The sequence below is a fragment of the Chamaea fasciata genome, unplaced genomic scaffold (assembly GCF_029207755.1).
Source record: "Chamaea fasciata isolate MVZ Bird 193981 ecotype frontalis unplaced genomic scaffold, bChaFas1.0.hap1 SCAF_1, whole genome shotgun sequence".
Taxonomy (NCBI): Eukaryota; Metazoa; Chordata; class Aves; order Passeriformes; family Sylviidae; genus Chamaea; species Chamaea fasciata.
In genome coordinates this window covers 149495845-149509691 of record NW_027094086.1, presented here as the reverse complement: position 1 = coordinate 149509691, position 13847 = coordinate 149495845, and the positions used below count along the sequence as shown (strand labels likewise).

The 13847-nt window shown below is 42.4% G+C and overlaps 1 protein-coding gene across 4 annotated transcripts in view; it reads left to right on the top strand.

Moving 5' to 3' along the window:
- CRHR2 (corticotropin releasing hormone receptor 2) overlaps window positions 1-13847 on the top strand; it is a 138918-nt gene that overhangs the window by 90963 nt on the left and 34108 nt on the right. For all 4 annotated transcript variants that reach the window (XM_066201645.1, XM_066201654.1, XM_066201664.1 and 1 more), the window contains 3 exons: window positions 5704-5821; window positions 8114-8267; window positions 10991-11051. In XM_066201645.1, the coding sequence (XP_066057742.1) occupies window positions 5704-5821; window positions 8114-8267; window positions 10991-11051 (333 nt within the window). The remainder of the gene's footprint in view (window positions 1-5703; window positions 5822-8113; window positions 8268-10990; window positions 11052-13847) is intronic.

The window sequence follows — 13847 nt, the reverse complement described above, 5'->3', positions numbered from 1 at the left end:
AAATCTGCTGTCAGGCACAGCTAGAAGTGAAATTGCCGCATGAACTGTGCAACTGCAGGATGCAGCACCAAGCACTCCTCCCACAGCCCATGGATGAGCAGTTTCTTGCTGTGCAGATCCAGGCTTTTTCTGTTCCTTCACCTTGCAGCCCCCAAAGGACAGGAGGGGGTGCATTTGTGAGGAAATGCCTCCTCATCCAGCCCTTGGGAGTGGGCAGACAAGCAGAGGAGAGGAGCCCACCCAGATGAAGGTGTTCTACTGTGAATAACAGGTTAGGAGCTCTTCAATCCATCATGTTAGTGGAGTAATCCGTGGTCTGACCCTGTAGGAATGCATCCCCCGCACCCCCAGCAGGGGTTTCCGAATAGGGAAAGAGTTTCAGTTTACCTCTAGACATTTTAGGAAGTTTACCTAGATTTACCTAGATTTTTCCATACCCTCCTGGCAGTGATTGGGCCAAGAGATAAGCACCTATTGAACCTTTTCATTGTTCTTCAAATCCTGTTTTTCTCCTTTTTGGCAGCAAGCCAAATCGTCCCTCCTAAAACATTCAGTATTTAGGAAGGAGCGCTGAAGATGTGAGAGGCTTTTTGGAGTGTCTTAGCAAGGTGTCAGAGGTTTCTGGGACACCTGTGCGTGGCTTTTCATTTGTTTTCTGTAACGTTTGTTATTTTGTTATTTTTCTTTATTAAGCCTTTCGTTTTACAAAACACTTCTGAAGAGCAGTCTCGCTAATTAATTTCGCCACTTCTCTGCAAAGGCTGGACCCGCAGAGATTGATACATTTCCACCTGATTCATTACACTCTGACGACGTGCTAACCTGTATCATGACCCCAGAGAACATCAACCACAGGGCCAGTGACTTCTGGGAGGAGTTGGGGCCACCAACAAGGTCATTTAATGCATTTAAATACAGTCTCCGAATCAGGAATATCTTCTGACTGCCTGGAGTAAGGAGGGAAGAGCAAGGAACAACTTGCAGTTCAACTCCCCAGTTTCCAGTGTTCTTTCCCGAATTAATTTTTACTGATCCCCACAGGGACTGAGTCCCAGTCTAAATTGCACATTGGTCTGAGTGAACATGAAGTTCTTATTTATGTTCTGACTTCAATCTTTAAGTCTGTGGTGAGTGAATTGCTGCAGCTTCTCTATTCCATCCATCCTCAGACCCACACACCGGGGAAGAACTAGCAGAAGAGTCCAGCCAAAGCTTTGACCAGTGATTTTTGTCTGAAAAGGATTAGAGTAGGAAGGAAATACAGGAAATAATTAATTCCTCCTCAGTAGAAGCCTGTAGCCTCAGTCTGTGGTGTCTTGTGATGTGCCAGCCTTCAGGATCTCTGGGGTGATTTGTGCTGCTGTTCCTGCACCGTTCAGCACACATCAAGGCTTGTAAAACAAGTGGAAATGGCATAAGTGATGTTACCTGACATGAAGATGAATAGGAAACCTTCTGTCATCGGATCCTTTGGGCTGAGGAGCTCTGAATGGCTCTCTAAGTCACAATTCCTTCCCAGCAGTGGTGTAATTGTGTCTGAAGCAGCAGTTCAGCACCCAGTCTCCTCAGCTCCCATTTCTCCCCTCTCCCCCGTGACTCTTTCCCTCTTGAGAGGCAGCTCTCTGCTCTCTGTGTTCTCTTTTTTTTTTCATGTTCCACTGCCACTACCCCCAGATTGTGATATCCCCCTCCTGAGGTAAGAACAAGCCCAAATTTCTGAGCCTCTGGATTTTGAGGGAATTCATGCCAACGCCTGTGCCTCCAGAAAAACTCAATTCACCAACTTGTAACACAGCTTAATGTGTTGAAATTCCACCTCCTGCCAGTAGCAGCATCATAGGAATATTCCTTTCCTGTGCTGTCTGTGAGGGCAGTTATTGCTGCTCCTGGAGCACAGGCTTGGTTACTTTTCCACTCCACAGAGCCAAGCCAGTAATTTATCAAGGAGAAAGGAGCTGTGGAGCTCCTTGTCATAGAAGACTGATAGGAGTGTTTAAAGTTTTCAAAATGGGACAGGTCATTTTCATGAATAACAGGAGTATTTACATTTAAATTAAGGCTCATAAATTTCAGCTACCTTCTATCTGCAAAGAGCCAGGAAAAGACCTGTGGAGGATAAATGACTCCTGTGAGTATTCTGAGGTTTTTTTTTCCTCAGGCTTTGAGATGAATGAGTATGACAAGGTCAGCTTTGTCCTTCCAGCAAGCATTAGCTGTGCTGCAGGTCTCCTGTTGTTCAGCACTTTTGTTGCCCAGTTTGGGAAATGTCCTTCATTCAGTGCCCACCTCAGACTCCAGCCTGGCTGCAGAGATGAATTCTGTGCCCAGGGTGAGCTCCTGAGCCCAGCAGAGCAGTCTCATGTGAATAAAGCCTGGAATGAGGAGACCCTTTCCTCGTTATCCTTCCAGATGCTTTACACCTACTAAATTACAATAATTCCACCCAGCAGCAGTGCCTGAGAATGAGAGCAGCTTTCTCAGGTGGCTGCCAAGAGATTGTTCCCCTGTTCCATCGACTGCAGCCTTGCACTGCTGTGCCCTGCAGCCTCCATGCACTTTATTATCCTGCAGATTCTCCCTCCCTACTATAAACCTGACACAGTTGTTTCTCGAGCTTTCCCTGCCCTTGGCTGTGAATTGCATTACTGCCACTGTGATTTCTGTGCTGGTGGTAGTTAGGAGGCAGAACTATGGGCTCAGGGCTCTTTGTGAACAATAACAAACTTTCAGTGTCCAGTTGGGACTTTTATTAAAACAAAATTTAAGGGGAAAAACAATTAAAAAAAAAAGAAAAGGGAAAAGGTTGAAACCATTTTGTGCCTGGGGTCACATCACTGCCTGAGTTATTTAAGAAAGTCTGTGACACTTTCAGACATCTCTGATTATCTTTCATGGCTCTCTTAGCCCCAAAGACAGGAAACTTTTTAGCAGTGAAAGCACCTATTTACCGTCCAAGCCACACACCCAGAGTCTCCAAAAGGGAATGAGGCAGTGGTGTGGGGTTACTTCTACCCAAAATACGACTTTTGCAAAAGGCAGTGGGACAAGAGAGCCAACTGTCCCTGTTTCATGTCCGAAGCCAAAGCTTCAGGCTTCAGTTTGGTCAATTCCAGCTGCTGGCCACATTTATACTTTACTTAATTTTACACCAGGAACACACCTTCCCTCAACAAACAGGGCTTTTTGAAAACAAGGAGTGTTCTGATAATCATCTGTTAAGACTGGGGGGTTCCAACACAGAGCAGACCCTTTTGCTCTGGGTCCTGCACAGACATCACCAAAAGTCTGAAGGATGCAGGGTGATGGGCAAAGAAATCAAAACCAGTAGGAACCAAAAAGCAGGAAGGAGGGCAAAGATCATGTAGGCACTAGATTAAAACACAGAACTATAGAATTGTTAAGGTTGGAAAAGACCTTTGAGACCATCAAGTTCACTGAGTTTGTCTTAAGACAAAGAAGACAGTGTGGTTTTGATGACTGGGATCTTCCTGGGGAAAAACTCTCATTTATGAACCAAAAATCTACAATTCTTCATTTGATCCTTTTTGCCTGTGTGTCCAGTCCAATGTCCTGCTGTAAATCTTGTGGCAATAAGATTTCCCTTAGCCAGATTTAGTGATGTTCAAGCATATGGGATGATTACACTAAAAAATATCTAAATATATCTATATCTAAATGGATGCCTGCAGCAAGGATTTTTTTTTTCCTCCCACTCCTCCCACTCCTTTATCTTACCTTTGCCAAGAAATACATTCAGGTGGCAAGTGTGCCAGATCTATTTTGTTTGTTAGAGCTCTCAAAAGCAATTAATTTCATCTCAGTAACTCACAGTTTGACCTGAATTTCCTTAGTTTTAGTCTCCTGCCTCCTCCTCCCCCTAGAAGCAATGTTTCAAACTCACCCTTTCATTTGCTAATCCTTGAGCTGGAGGGAGTGAATAAAACACGCAGGTGAAGACCAGCGTTAAGTGCAGGATGATCCACAGGGGACAGCCCTGAGCAGGATGTTCCAGAGCCAGGAGGTCTCCTGGGGCTCAGCATGGGCAGCTTGGTTGCCCAATTTCTTTGAAAGCCAAACCCTGAACCTCAGCCTTTTGTTAAAAGTGAAATTCTCAGAGTGAGACGTGTCTGCCATGTCCGAGAGCAGTTTTGGAATTTGTAGCTTAAATAAAAGAGAAAGGATCTGAGCAGCTGGATATTTGTTCCCCAGAGTAACTCACTGTGAGTCACTGAGGTGCTCAGAACCAAACACCAGTTTCGTTCTGGCAGCTTGAGTTGCTAAACTCAGAGGCCATTTTAACACTGGCTTAGCAGGGTTACACCTCTGAGTGTCTCTCTGTAAGTATCTCAGATGTGGGAGGTCTTCTGTTTGTTTTTTTGCTGAATTGCATGAAATCTCTGAGAGATTTGTGAGGTTGAAGGACACAACAGAATTGCTTCTGGCCCTAAGACTGACTAATTTAGTCTTAGGAAAAATACAGTGAGTGTTTTATAGGAGGAAAATTGTGTTTGTTGTTGAGAAGAGTGGCTTGTTTGCCGTGCAAAAGACCTGAGGCAACAAAAAATCGGTTACTGGATTGTGAGTCTCTTTTTGCTGTCCCTGGGGTGAGATCAGTCGGTTCCAGCTGAGCAGCTTTGAGCCACTTTCTGTGTTTGTCCCACATTATCTGGCAGCTTCCCTGGCAAGCAGGGAGCCTGATGCAGCCACTGCCAAATCTCAGGAAGCGCTCTGGCTGTTTGAAACCCTGTGGAAGTGATTTTCATAAACGGAGTGGTTTGCTTTTAGCTGAGAAAAGATCATTCAGTTGAAGATTCTGTAACTGCAACGCTGCAGCTTGGCACTTGCCATCCTTTACCGGTTCACAAAGAATCAGAAGAGAAATGTTCTGGTCTTAAATGACTGAACCTATCACGAGTAACTCTGTCTTGCTTCAGTGATGCTTTGTTTGCTGGCAATAGCATCATGCCCTGGTTGCCTCCTGGAGCCATTTCCAGCAGCAAGTGTATTTCAGATGTGCCCTCTTTTGTTTTATGGCACTGTGTCCCAGTTTACTGTAGCTCATATTTTACATTGTGCTCGTAATTTACATTGCACCTGAATGGGGGCTGGGGAGGGACTAAAAAGAGACACAAATATTTCCTGATGAAGGAGGATCTGCAGCTCTGCCTTGTTTAAGGTACAGCCAGCTAAGCCCAGGATTGAAAACCAGGAAGTTCATGCTCTCCTGTTGAATTAATTCCAATTCACACAGGTGAGCCTGTTCAAGAATTAACCAAATGTAAACCATTCCAGCTTTGTCACTCCAGCACAAATAATTGTCACTAAATCTCCTTCTGTGAGCAACTCAGCAGCCTCCAGGGCAGCCTTGTTGTTCAGAGGCTTTTCTGTCAATTCCAGTTGTTCTAGAGATGGAGGGAAGGGGAGCAAAACTAATAACCAAGGATGAAATGACAGTTTGAATGTTTGATTTTTTTTTTCATTAGATCCTGTTTCACTTGCTTGAATCGATTCAGTTGTGTTGTCAAGACAAATTGTTGTACATGGCTTTGCAAAAACACAAACTTGCTGTTTCACAGAGTAACAGAGGGACTGCAGGGGGGATAAACTGTGCAATTAACAGAATTTACTCGTTTGTTTTATATAGTTACTGATGTGCGTGTGTATTCACTATATATGTTCACTTCAATGTGTTTCCCTGCTCAGGAGTATCAGATGCCTGCGGAATATTATCCACTGGAACTTGATCACCACCTTCATCCTGAGGAATGTGATGTGGTTTCTGCTTCAAATGATAGATCACAACATCCACGAGAGCAATGAAGTGAGTGCTGGGAGGTGGCAGGGCCCTGCCCTGGGGGTTGGGGTGCTGAGTTTCTTTGTATAAATATTGCAAGGGACACTTATCTACATGCTCAGAGAGATTTCCATGCTTCCCTTCATTTCATTGTCAGCTGGGCACTCATCATCCTTGATTAGCTCTTCAAATCTAAGATTTGACATCTGAACTTCAGTCCCATGCTTTGGGAAAACAAACAGAAGTCATTAGTGCCCACATAAAGATGTCCCTGCATAAATCTCTATTATTATTCACCCAGACACTCCTTTGAGAAAATGTAAATTCTGTTAATTCAGTGTTTGCTCTGTCTGTGTTTCTGACAGTCTCACAGTCCAGAAGATGGAGTTTATGAGCTTTATGCTCAACAGTTTCATGCTGTGTGACTTGCTCTCATGATAATGCTGCAAATCTTTATTGAGATTTTTACAGTTATTTAGGAAAAATCTGTTGGAGACAGGACCCAAATACTTCTTAAAATGTGAGCACAAAGTGACAATGAAAATATAAATCTGCAAATATAAGGACAGATCATCACATGCCCCAGTTTTCATTAACTCATCTTTTCTCTGCAGCCTTTTTGGGAAAGGTGCTTTATACAAGCTTGGTGATAACTTTGTTATGTGATTGTGGGATAAGTCAGTCAAAATAACACCACCAAAATGAATAGGAACGTCATTTATTCTGGCTATTGTTCTGATCTCTTCTGTGCTGGTCAGTGGAGATCAAATAACAGATACAGAAGCATCGATGTGGAAATACTTGGCGTCAAGTTTATAATGCTTACCAAAAAAAAAAATCAAGAAAGAATTGGTGAAGTTATCTGGACCCTAATGGTGGGTACATGTGGGGATCAAGAGTCCTCAGTCAAATAAACAGAAAGATGAGAACTAATGAGCTATGCAATTTTAGTTTACTATTCAATATTAATAAATCCACAGAGGACTTACTCAAAATTCATTTTATCCTGGTCTTTATGGAAGTCGTGCAGGGGGAGATCTCACCACTATTATTTGTATTTTCTCTATCTGTCCCAGAATTCTCCCAATCCACTGGCCAGTTCTTCTTAGTTCTGACACAGGAAAAATGGACTTGGATATAATTCTTTTTTTACAAAAAGGGAAGGGAAAGGAAGGGAAGGGAAATTCAGTTTAAACAAACTTTTGAAAACAAAATGTTTCAGCTTCCTCTGCTTGTTTTGGGCTTTAATCCTATTTTAAGGGTGAGGCCAAACTTAATTTCAAATATTAATGAAATAATACAGAAATGAAAGTGTTAACACATCCAGTAGATTTCTTCTTTTTATTTCCATTCAATAGGCAGAAGTGATCATAACTTGTGGATGGGCTGTCATTTTTTTAACTGTGCTTCTTGCCCAGTACATTCTTAAACCTCAGAATTTTACTGGGCTTGGTGGTGCATCTGTTGCTCTGGTGGCTGTCTGTAGACCATCAATTTCTCCTGTCCATGAAGGCTAAAATAAAATTAACTGAGGGTAAAAGTTGCAAATACTTCACTAGAGTTAATTAAAAGGCTGGAGAATGGTGAGACCAAAATGACCAAAATCAGTGATAGCAGAGAGCCCAGGTAATTAGAGTTGTCTTCAGGGATTGCACTTCAGGGCAGCTTGGTAAGAAGGAAGTTTTCCCAGACTTAGGTGAGCAGCACTGTGGAAATTACCCTCAACTCCTTGTGATTTATTGCTGGGATATTCCCAGCTGGAGCTAATTGTGCCTCCCATAGCTGTGCTCATCACTGGGGAGATGCCTGTACTGATACACAAAACATTCCTGTTGAGGTTGTGGCAAAATTCAGCGGTGACACGTGACATGGTGTGACTTACAGAATGAAGCACCAGTGTCAGGAACAGAGGAGATAAATTGGCTGATGAAAACATGACTTTAAAGTATTATTTTTCTTTAAATATCAGTCATGCCTCTTCCCTTCAGTGGAAATGAAGCAAGACTGTGACATTGACACAGCTCACCTGTGGTCAAATGACCTGCTCCTCTTGGAGGCTTCTTCTGGAACCTGAATTTTCCAGACAGGTTTAGATACAGCAGATCCTGCATGTTATGGTCAAAGCCAGCCCCAGCAGAAAGTCACAGATGGATCTGTGAGTTCCTGTCAGCACCTAAAATACTGTGATTCCAAGCCAGGATAAATCTGCATCCCGTGAATGAATTCCACCATTGATTTTTTTAAGAGAATAACAACATACAGAATCTTTTAAATGTTCTCACCGTGATTTTAAAATATTCTTTTCTGTTCCCTTTGCAGCCCTGGTGTCGATGTATTACCACTGTCTACAATTATTTTGTGGTGACCAACTTCTTCTGGATGTTTGTGGAAGGCTGCTACTTACACACTGCCATAGTGATGACCTACTCCACAGATAAGCTGAGGAAATGGGTCTTTCTCTTCATAGGATGGTGTAAGTGACCTTTTGGTGTTCTGGGGTAGCTGACAATAAACTGTTAAAGACAAAGAGAGGCAAGAATAAGTATTATAGATCCCCCTGGGGTGAAATCTGGACCACTCAGTCTGAACAGACACTTCTAAGTGAGGAGCTGACTTGAAAAAGAGCCTCATTATCTGCCAGACCAGCTCTGCAGCTGCTGAGGGTTTTGTTCCTAGAAAACAGCTTTCAGCAAAGAGTCACACATCATCTTTGTACTGTCCTGGGGGCTACTCAAAGGCTCAGCTGTGGCAAAGCTGCCTTTGGGATCCTGTGGTCAGTTTTGGTTTCTGAGGTTAGAGAGGGATGTGGAAAAACTGGAGATTCTCCAGCTGAAAATGGGATCAGGGATCTAAAGGACATGAGCTGTGATGTGAGGCTGAAGGAGCTGAGCTTCTTTAATCTGGCAAGGAAGAAGACGAGGAGGGATCTGTTTGGTACCAGGAATGATTTGAAAGATAATTACAAAGATGATGGAGCCAAATTCTGCTTGGTAGTAGCCGATGTTATAAAAAGGGACAATATCCGTAAAGTGCAGACTGGGAGGTTTCAGTTGGATGTTAAGAAAACAGAAAATGTGCCAGGAGATGGTGGAAGACTGAAACATGTGACTTAAAAGCTGTGAAACCTCTAACCTTGGGGTTATTAAAAATTCAGCCAGGCTAAGCCCTGGCTGAGGTGGGTGAGTGTTGGTAGCTGTGCTCAGAGCAGGAAATTGGAGCAAATACCTTCAGAGGTCATTCCCAGCCAACATCTCCATGTTTTAAACTCAGCCAGGAGATGTTTGGCAGGACAAACCCCATGCAGGCAGTTTGTTCACTTGGATGAAAATCTCAGGTCAAACAGAACTAGTGAATCTAGCAGTTCCTTGCTGTTGAAGGAAGAGAGGTGGAAAAAAGTTACCAATTTTTTTTTTTTTTGTGAAAGCAGAATGACATTTTGTTCAGAAGTGCCTCTCCCTCTCTGCAGAAGTAATTGGATTGCAGTTCTGAAGGCAGAAACAGCCACTGAAACAAAATATGTCATTCAATCCAAAATCAAATGGGAGGAAAGAGGAGTTGTAGTAGAAAGAAAATGTTGATTTAGGGAGTTGATTCAATCTTTTCCCCAGCAGTTTTCAATTGTCTCAGCAAACTGGAAAATCAGCTTCTTACAGACTGGTTTGATCCCTGGTGTTTTCGCTCCCTACCTCTGTCAGAATCCTCTGGGTCTCTCATAACTCATGTAGGAGTGCTGTGAGCTGAATAAACCTTTCCAGCCACCCTTGGAGGGCATTCTGGCTCTGCTCTGCCCCCTCATACACACTTGTTTACCAGTCTTATTCTCAAATCCCTGTTCTTCACTTAACAAGGAAAAGTAAAATGTTTTCCTTCAGGAGAGAGGACATGGCTCCATTTTCTCTGTCCATTCCTGACAAGAACATGGGGAAATGAGTGCACCAGACCCTTTGAGTCTGTGGTGAGCAGGATGAAACAAAACACCATCATTTGAAGGGCACAGGAGCCACCAGGGATGATGAGCAGGAGATCAGAGCTGCTGTGCTTCTTGCTGAGGTTAAACCCCTCAGCAACTCAGCCCCATCCCCTCCGTGTTGTGGTTCTCTTTCCATCTCTTTAAGGCCTCAATTTCCCATGGAAGGGGCAGCAAATGGGAGGTTAAAAGAGAAGAATTTGTGTTAGAGACAAACCCAGCTCTGCTCCTGCATGAGGGTTTAAGTCTTGTTGCTCTCACTGGGGTAGAAGCAGATACTCATGAGAGTCACTGGGGCTCTGTCCAGGCACTCACCTGGGTGATTTCAGTGGTTTCAGAGAGACATGGACCTGCAGTTTGGAAGGGGGGATGGAGCTGGTGAGGTTGGCCTTGTTTGGGATTTCCTGAGGTGAGAAGTTAAAGGGGCAATGGAGAGGGAAAAAAATCTCCCCTTTTAATTTCGACATCGGTCTGGTCCTTGCCTGAGTGTGAGTCAAGAGGCCACTACCATTTACTCTTCCTCCCTTCCAGGTTCCTCCTCCAGCAAATCCCCTTTAAACCAGCTGGTTTGGAAGGCCTAACAAAAACACTTGTTAGGGAGTGCAGTGATGTGTGTAAAGTTAAAAGTATCTGGATCCTTCAGAAAGAGGAAAAAAAAAACCAAAAAACAAAAAACCAAACAGGAATTCTGATACTACAAGATGTCAAGCTATTCTTTCTTGCAGTCCTGTTCCATAAGGAACACTGAACTCAAAAAAATTGTTGAAAGTTTTGAAATTGTGCTTCATTTAGAGATCCCAATATGTTTACAAGTTTCTTGGAGTCTGGGAAATAAAAACCCAAACACCCACTTCCAAGTATTGTCTTTTAAGATTCTGCTGTATCAGCTGCAGGAAGATGAAAAGGGACCAAAACTGCCTTTAAGTCAGCCAAAATTCTTCTGGTCACTTGTATGGAAATATTGGTATTTATGTGTTTGCTTCTTAATATTTTTATTAATTTCCCTTACTGGTACTAAAGTTTTGTTGAGATAATATTTTTTTTTCATTTTTAAATTAAAAGATCTTAGCACTTGTGATGTCTCAAGCAGACCAAGATAGGACCACTATTATTCAGAGTCTCCCATTCATTAACTCAGACTCTGCTCACACAAATCTGAATTTACTTTGGTACCATGGACACATCCATCCATCCATGATTAACTCCTAAATATTTTTTTGCTCCTGCAGGTATTCCCTGTCCAATCATCATTGCCTGGGCCATTGGCAAGCTGTATTATGAAAATGAACAGTAAGTGCTGTTAGTATTTATGTTTGTGTGGCTCTCGAAACAAATTAGGAAATGAATACACATCCAAACCATATTAATTTACAATTTTATTACATGTAAGGTTTATTAAGTTAATATAATTTAAGATTCTTTTGCCAAAATTTATTCATATTAAGTATTGTTTAATTTTAAAGCATCCTAAGTGTTGTTAAAATATGCTTATCTAACTTGCAAAGTTTCAGGGTTTTTTTCTTAAAAATAAGATGACTTTGACTGAAACAGCTGTAATAAAACACTAATAAAAACTTGGTTTTAGATAAAAGAAGGTATCCCAGGTCACATATTCCTGCTTCCACTGGCTGTGCATTTCCCTCTTCCTCTCTTTGAGGAGCTGGTCCTTGCCCAGTCCCTGCCTGTCCTGCCTGATTTCTTACACGTGGGATTGGAGAGCTCTTGTTCTTGAAGAAAAATGTCCCTAAAGAGCTGCCAGGTCTGATCCGTTCCTCTGTCCCTAAGGACAAGTTCCCAGGGGGAATCTCATCCACTAATTCTTCAAACAGCTGGAAGTTCCTCTTCTAAAACCCAGGCTTCTGACTTTGCTCCTTGCCAAAGCTTTTGTCCATTTGTCGTGGGCACTGGGGGAATTGTGCTGCTCCCAAGAGGTCAGACCCAGCCAGCTGGACACAGGCAGCAAACATGGAATCGCCTGCAGCTTCCAAGACTTTTTGGGACTGCCCAAAACTCAGGAAAAATGGGAAGTTCCTCTTTCTCTGTCTGAGTGTCCATTGAGGTGGTTTGGAGGTTTAGCTGGGGTTCAGGTTGTGTAGCTCATCGTGGTTTAAAAGCTCAAATTAGAAAGAATGTTAAGAAAATGCTTCCACAAACTTCCTAACTTTTTGATCTTTGTATTTAATAGAGATCATTTTCCGCACAGTGAGGCAGCTGGAATTGGTACTGCGGCAAATATCCTGTTTGGGGTTTATCAGTTCTTTAGCAAAATATGGCAATTCTGAAAAAAAACCCTCCTGTTAAATCTCAATTTAAAAAAACACACACAAGTTAGTAAGAGTTATTGCAGTAATTTCATTAATGGGAATTTGTTAAGGGGAAGAACATTAGGCGGATCTAATTAACAATAGTGATAAAACCAGTAGTGGGTTTGGTTATGTAAAGAACTGTCAAAGAGCCCTGAAGAATATTCAGGGCTGTTCAACAGAAATGTGTCTTACATATCTGAGTCTTATCACAACTGTCTTCCTAAATTGTCCTCTCCAATATTCAGGGGGTGTTTATTTATCCTTACAGAGGTAAAAAAAAAAAAGAATTGAAAAGTGGTAAAACAGCTTTTATTCCACATAGATGCACCAAATAATTATCAGACATGCACCGAATAATTGTCAGTGATTTAAGTTTCTCTTTTTGGTTTTAAAAAAATTATTTTACTGCAGGAACAATGGCTTGTGTTGGATTTTAAGTAAGAGATCAGATGATTGGCAGAACAGTTTGCAACAGCTTAGATAAAAGTCCTAGCTGGAACAGTTAAGACTCTAAATATGAAATATTGCTAATCAATTGCAGACATTTATAATGTTTCTGGCAAATAACTGTCTCCTCTCGGCATTGCTCAAATGATGTAATTGCAATATTTAGATTACAATGTAATAGATTTGGTTTATAACCTAATAAGATAAACACAGACCTAAAAAAGCTGTTTGGATTTTTTTTCTCCACTACCTACAAAAGGAACCTTGGAGCACCAAGTCCCCTGGAGGGTCCTGTGTTGCAGAGTCTGTCTTTGGCCACAACCTTGTTTCACAACCTTGGTCTAATACTGGACTTCAGATAATAAATTCCAGCATTTTGGTCTTCCAGCTAAGCAACATTTAAATTCCAAAGAGCAACGAGCAGCCTTTGCCCTGGAACCTCATTTGTGCTCTACCAGCTCAGTTCCAAATTCTTTGCTGACTTTTTCTAGCCCACTTAGTTCTGCCACATGCCTCAGTCTGCTTTGTATTAGTCCCTCTGCTGGAGCAGCCAGCTTCCCAGGAACTCTTTGCTGCCCTTAGTTCTCTGAGTTTCAGGCAGTAAAAAATAATTCTCCCAAAATACCCTTCAAAGTCTTCTCTCAAATGTAGATCTTGCAAGTTCTGGAGAAATTTGTTTCCTGCCCTGGCATATCTTGTGATTTATTTTTTTTTTCATGTCTTTCCAGCTACATTTAAAAAAATGAAATTCAAAAACACATTTTCATTCATTTAAGGCTGCCCTGGGGATCATTCTTGGATGATAACTTGGCTGGAGGAAGTACTTCATTCCAAGTCTTGCTCTGAGGCCCAAATTTTGGAAGATGAGTTGCAAAATTATCAATTCACACTCATTTTCAGCCAGTGCACCAGGGAATTGCAGACATCCTTCACATTTCTAAAGCATTCAAAGCTCCCTCATTCATTTGGAACTTAAAGGATGTAGGCATTGAGCCAAGAAAAGGCAAATAATTGTGAGGTACTGAACTGTGCTCCTGATTCCAGCTGCCTACCTCAACACTCCTGTCCACTCAGGTCATCTTGCAGTGGGCAAGCAGCTCCTCCTGTTCTAGCAAACACATTTTGGAGAGGGGCTTTGAGGGCGTGGTGTGATCCACAAGGATCCCACCTGAACCAGAGCTTTCCTAACCTCAGTTCACTTCCCCTGGACTCCTGAGGTTGTGTCTTACAGTCTCCAACCTCTTTGAGGCAATCCCTTTTACATCTTGCTGCTTGTAAAAGTGCAAATGTGGCTCTGTGGTCTCCCTGGCACTGGAATTACCCTCGTTTCCAT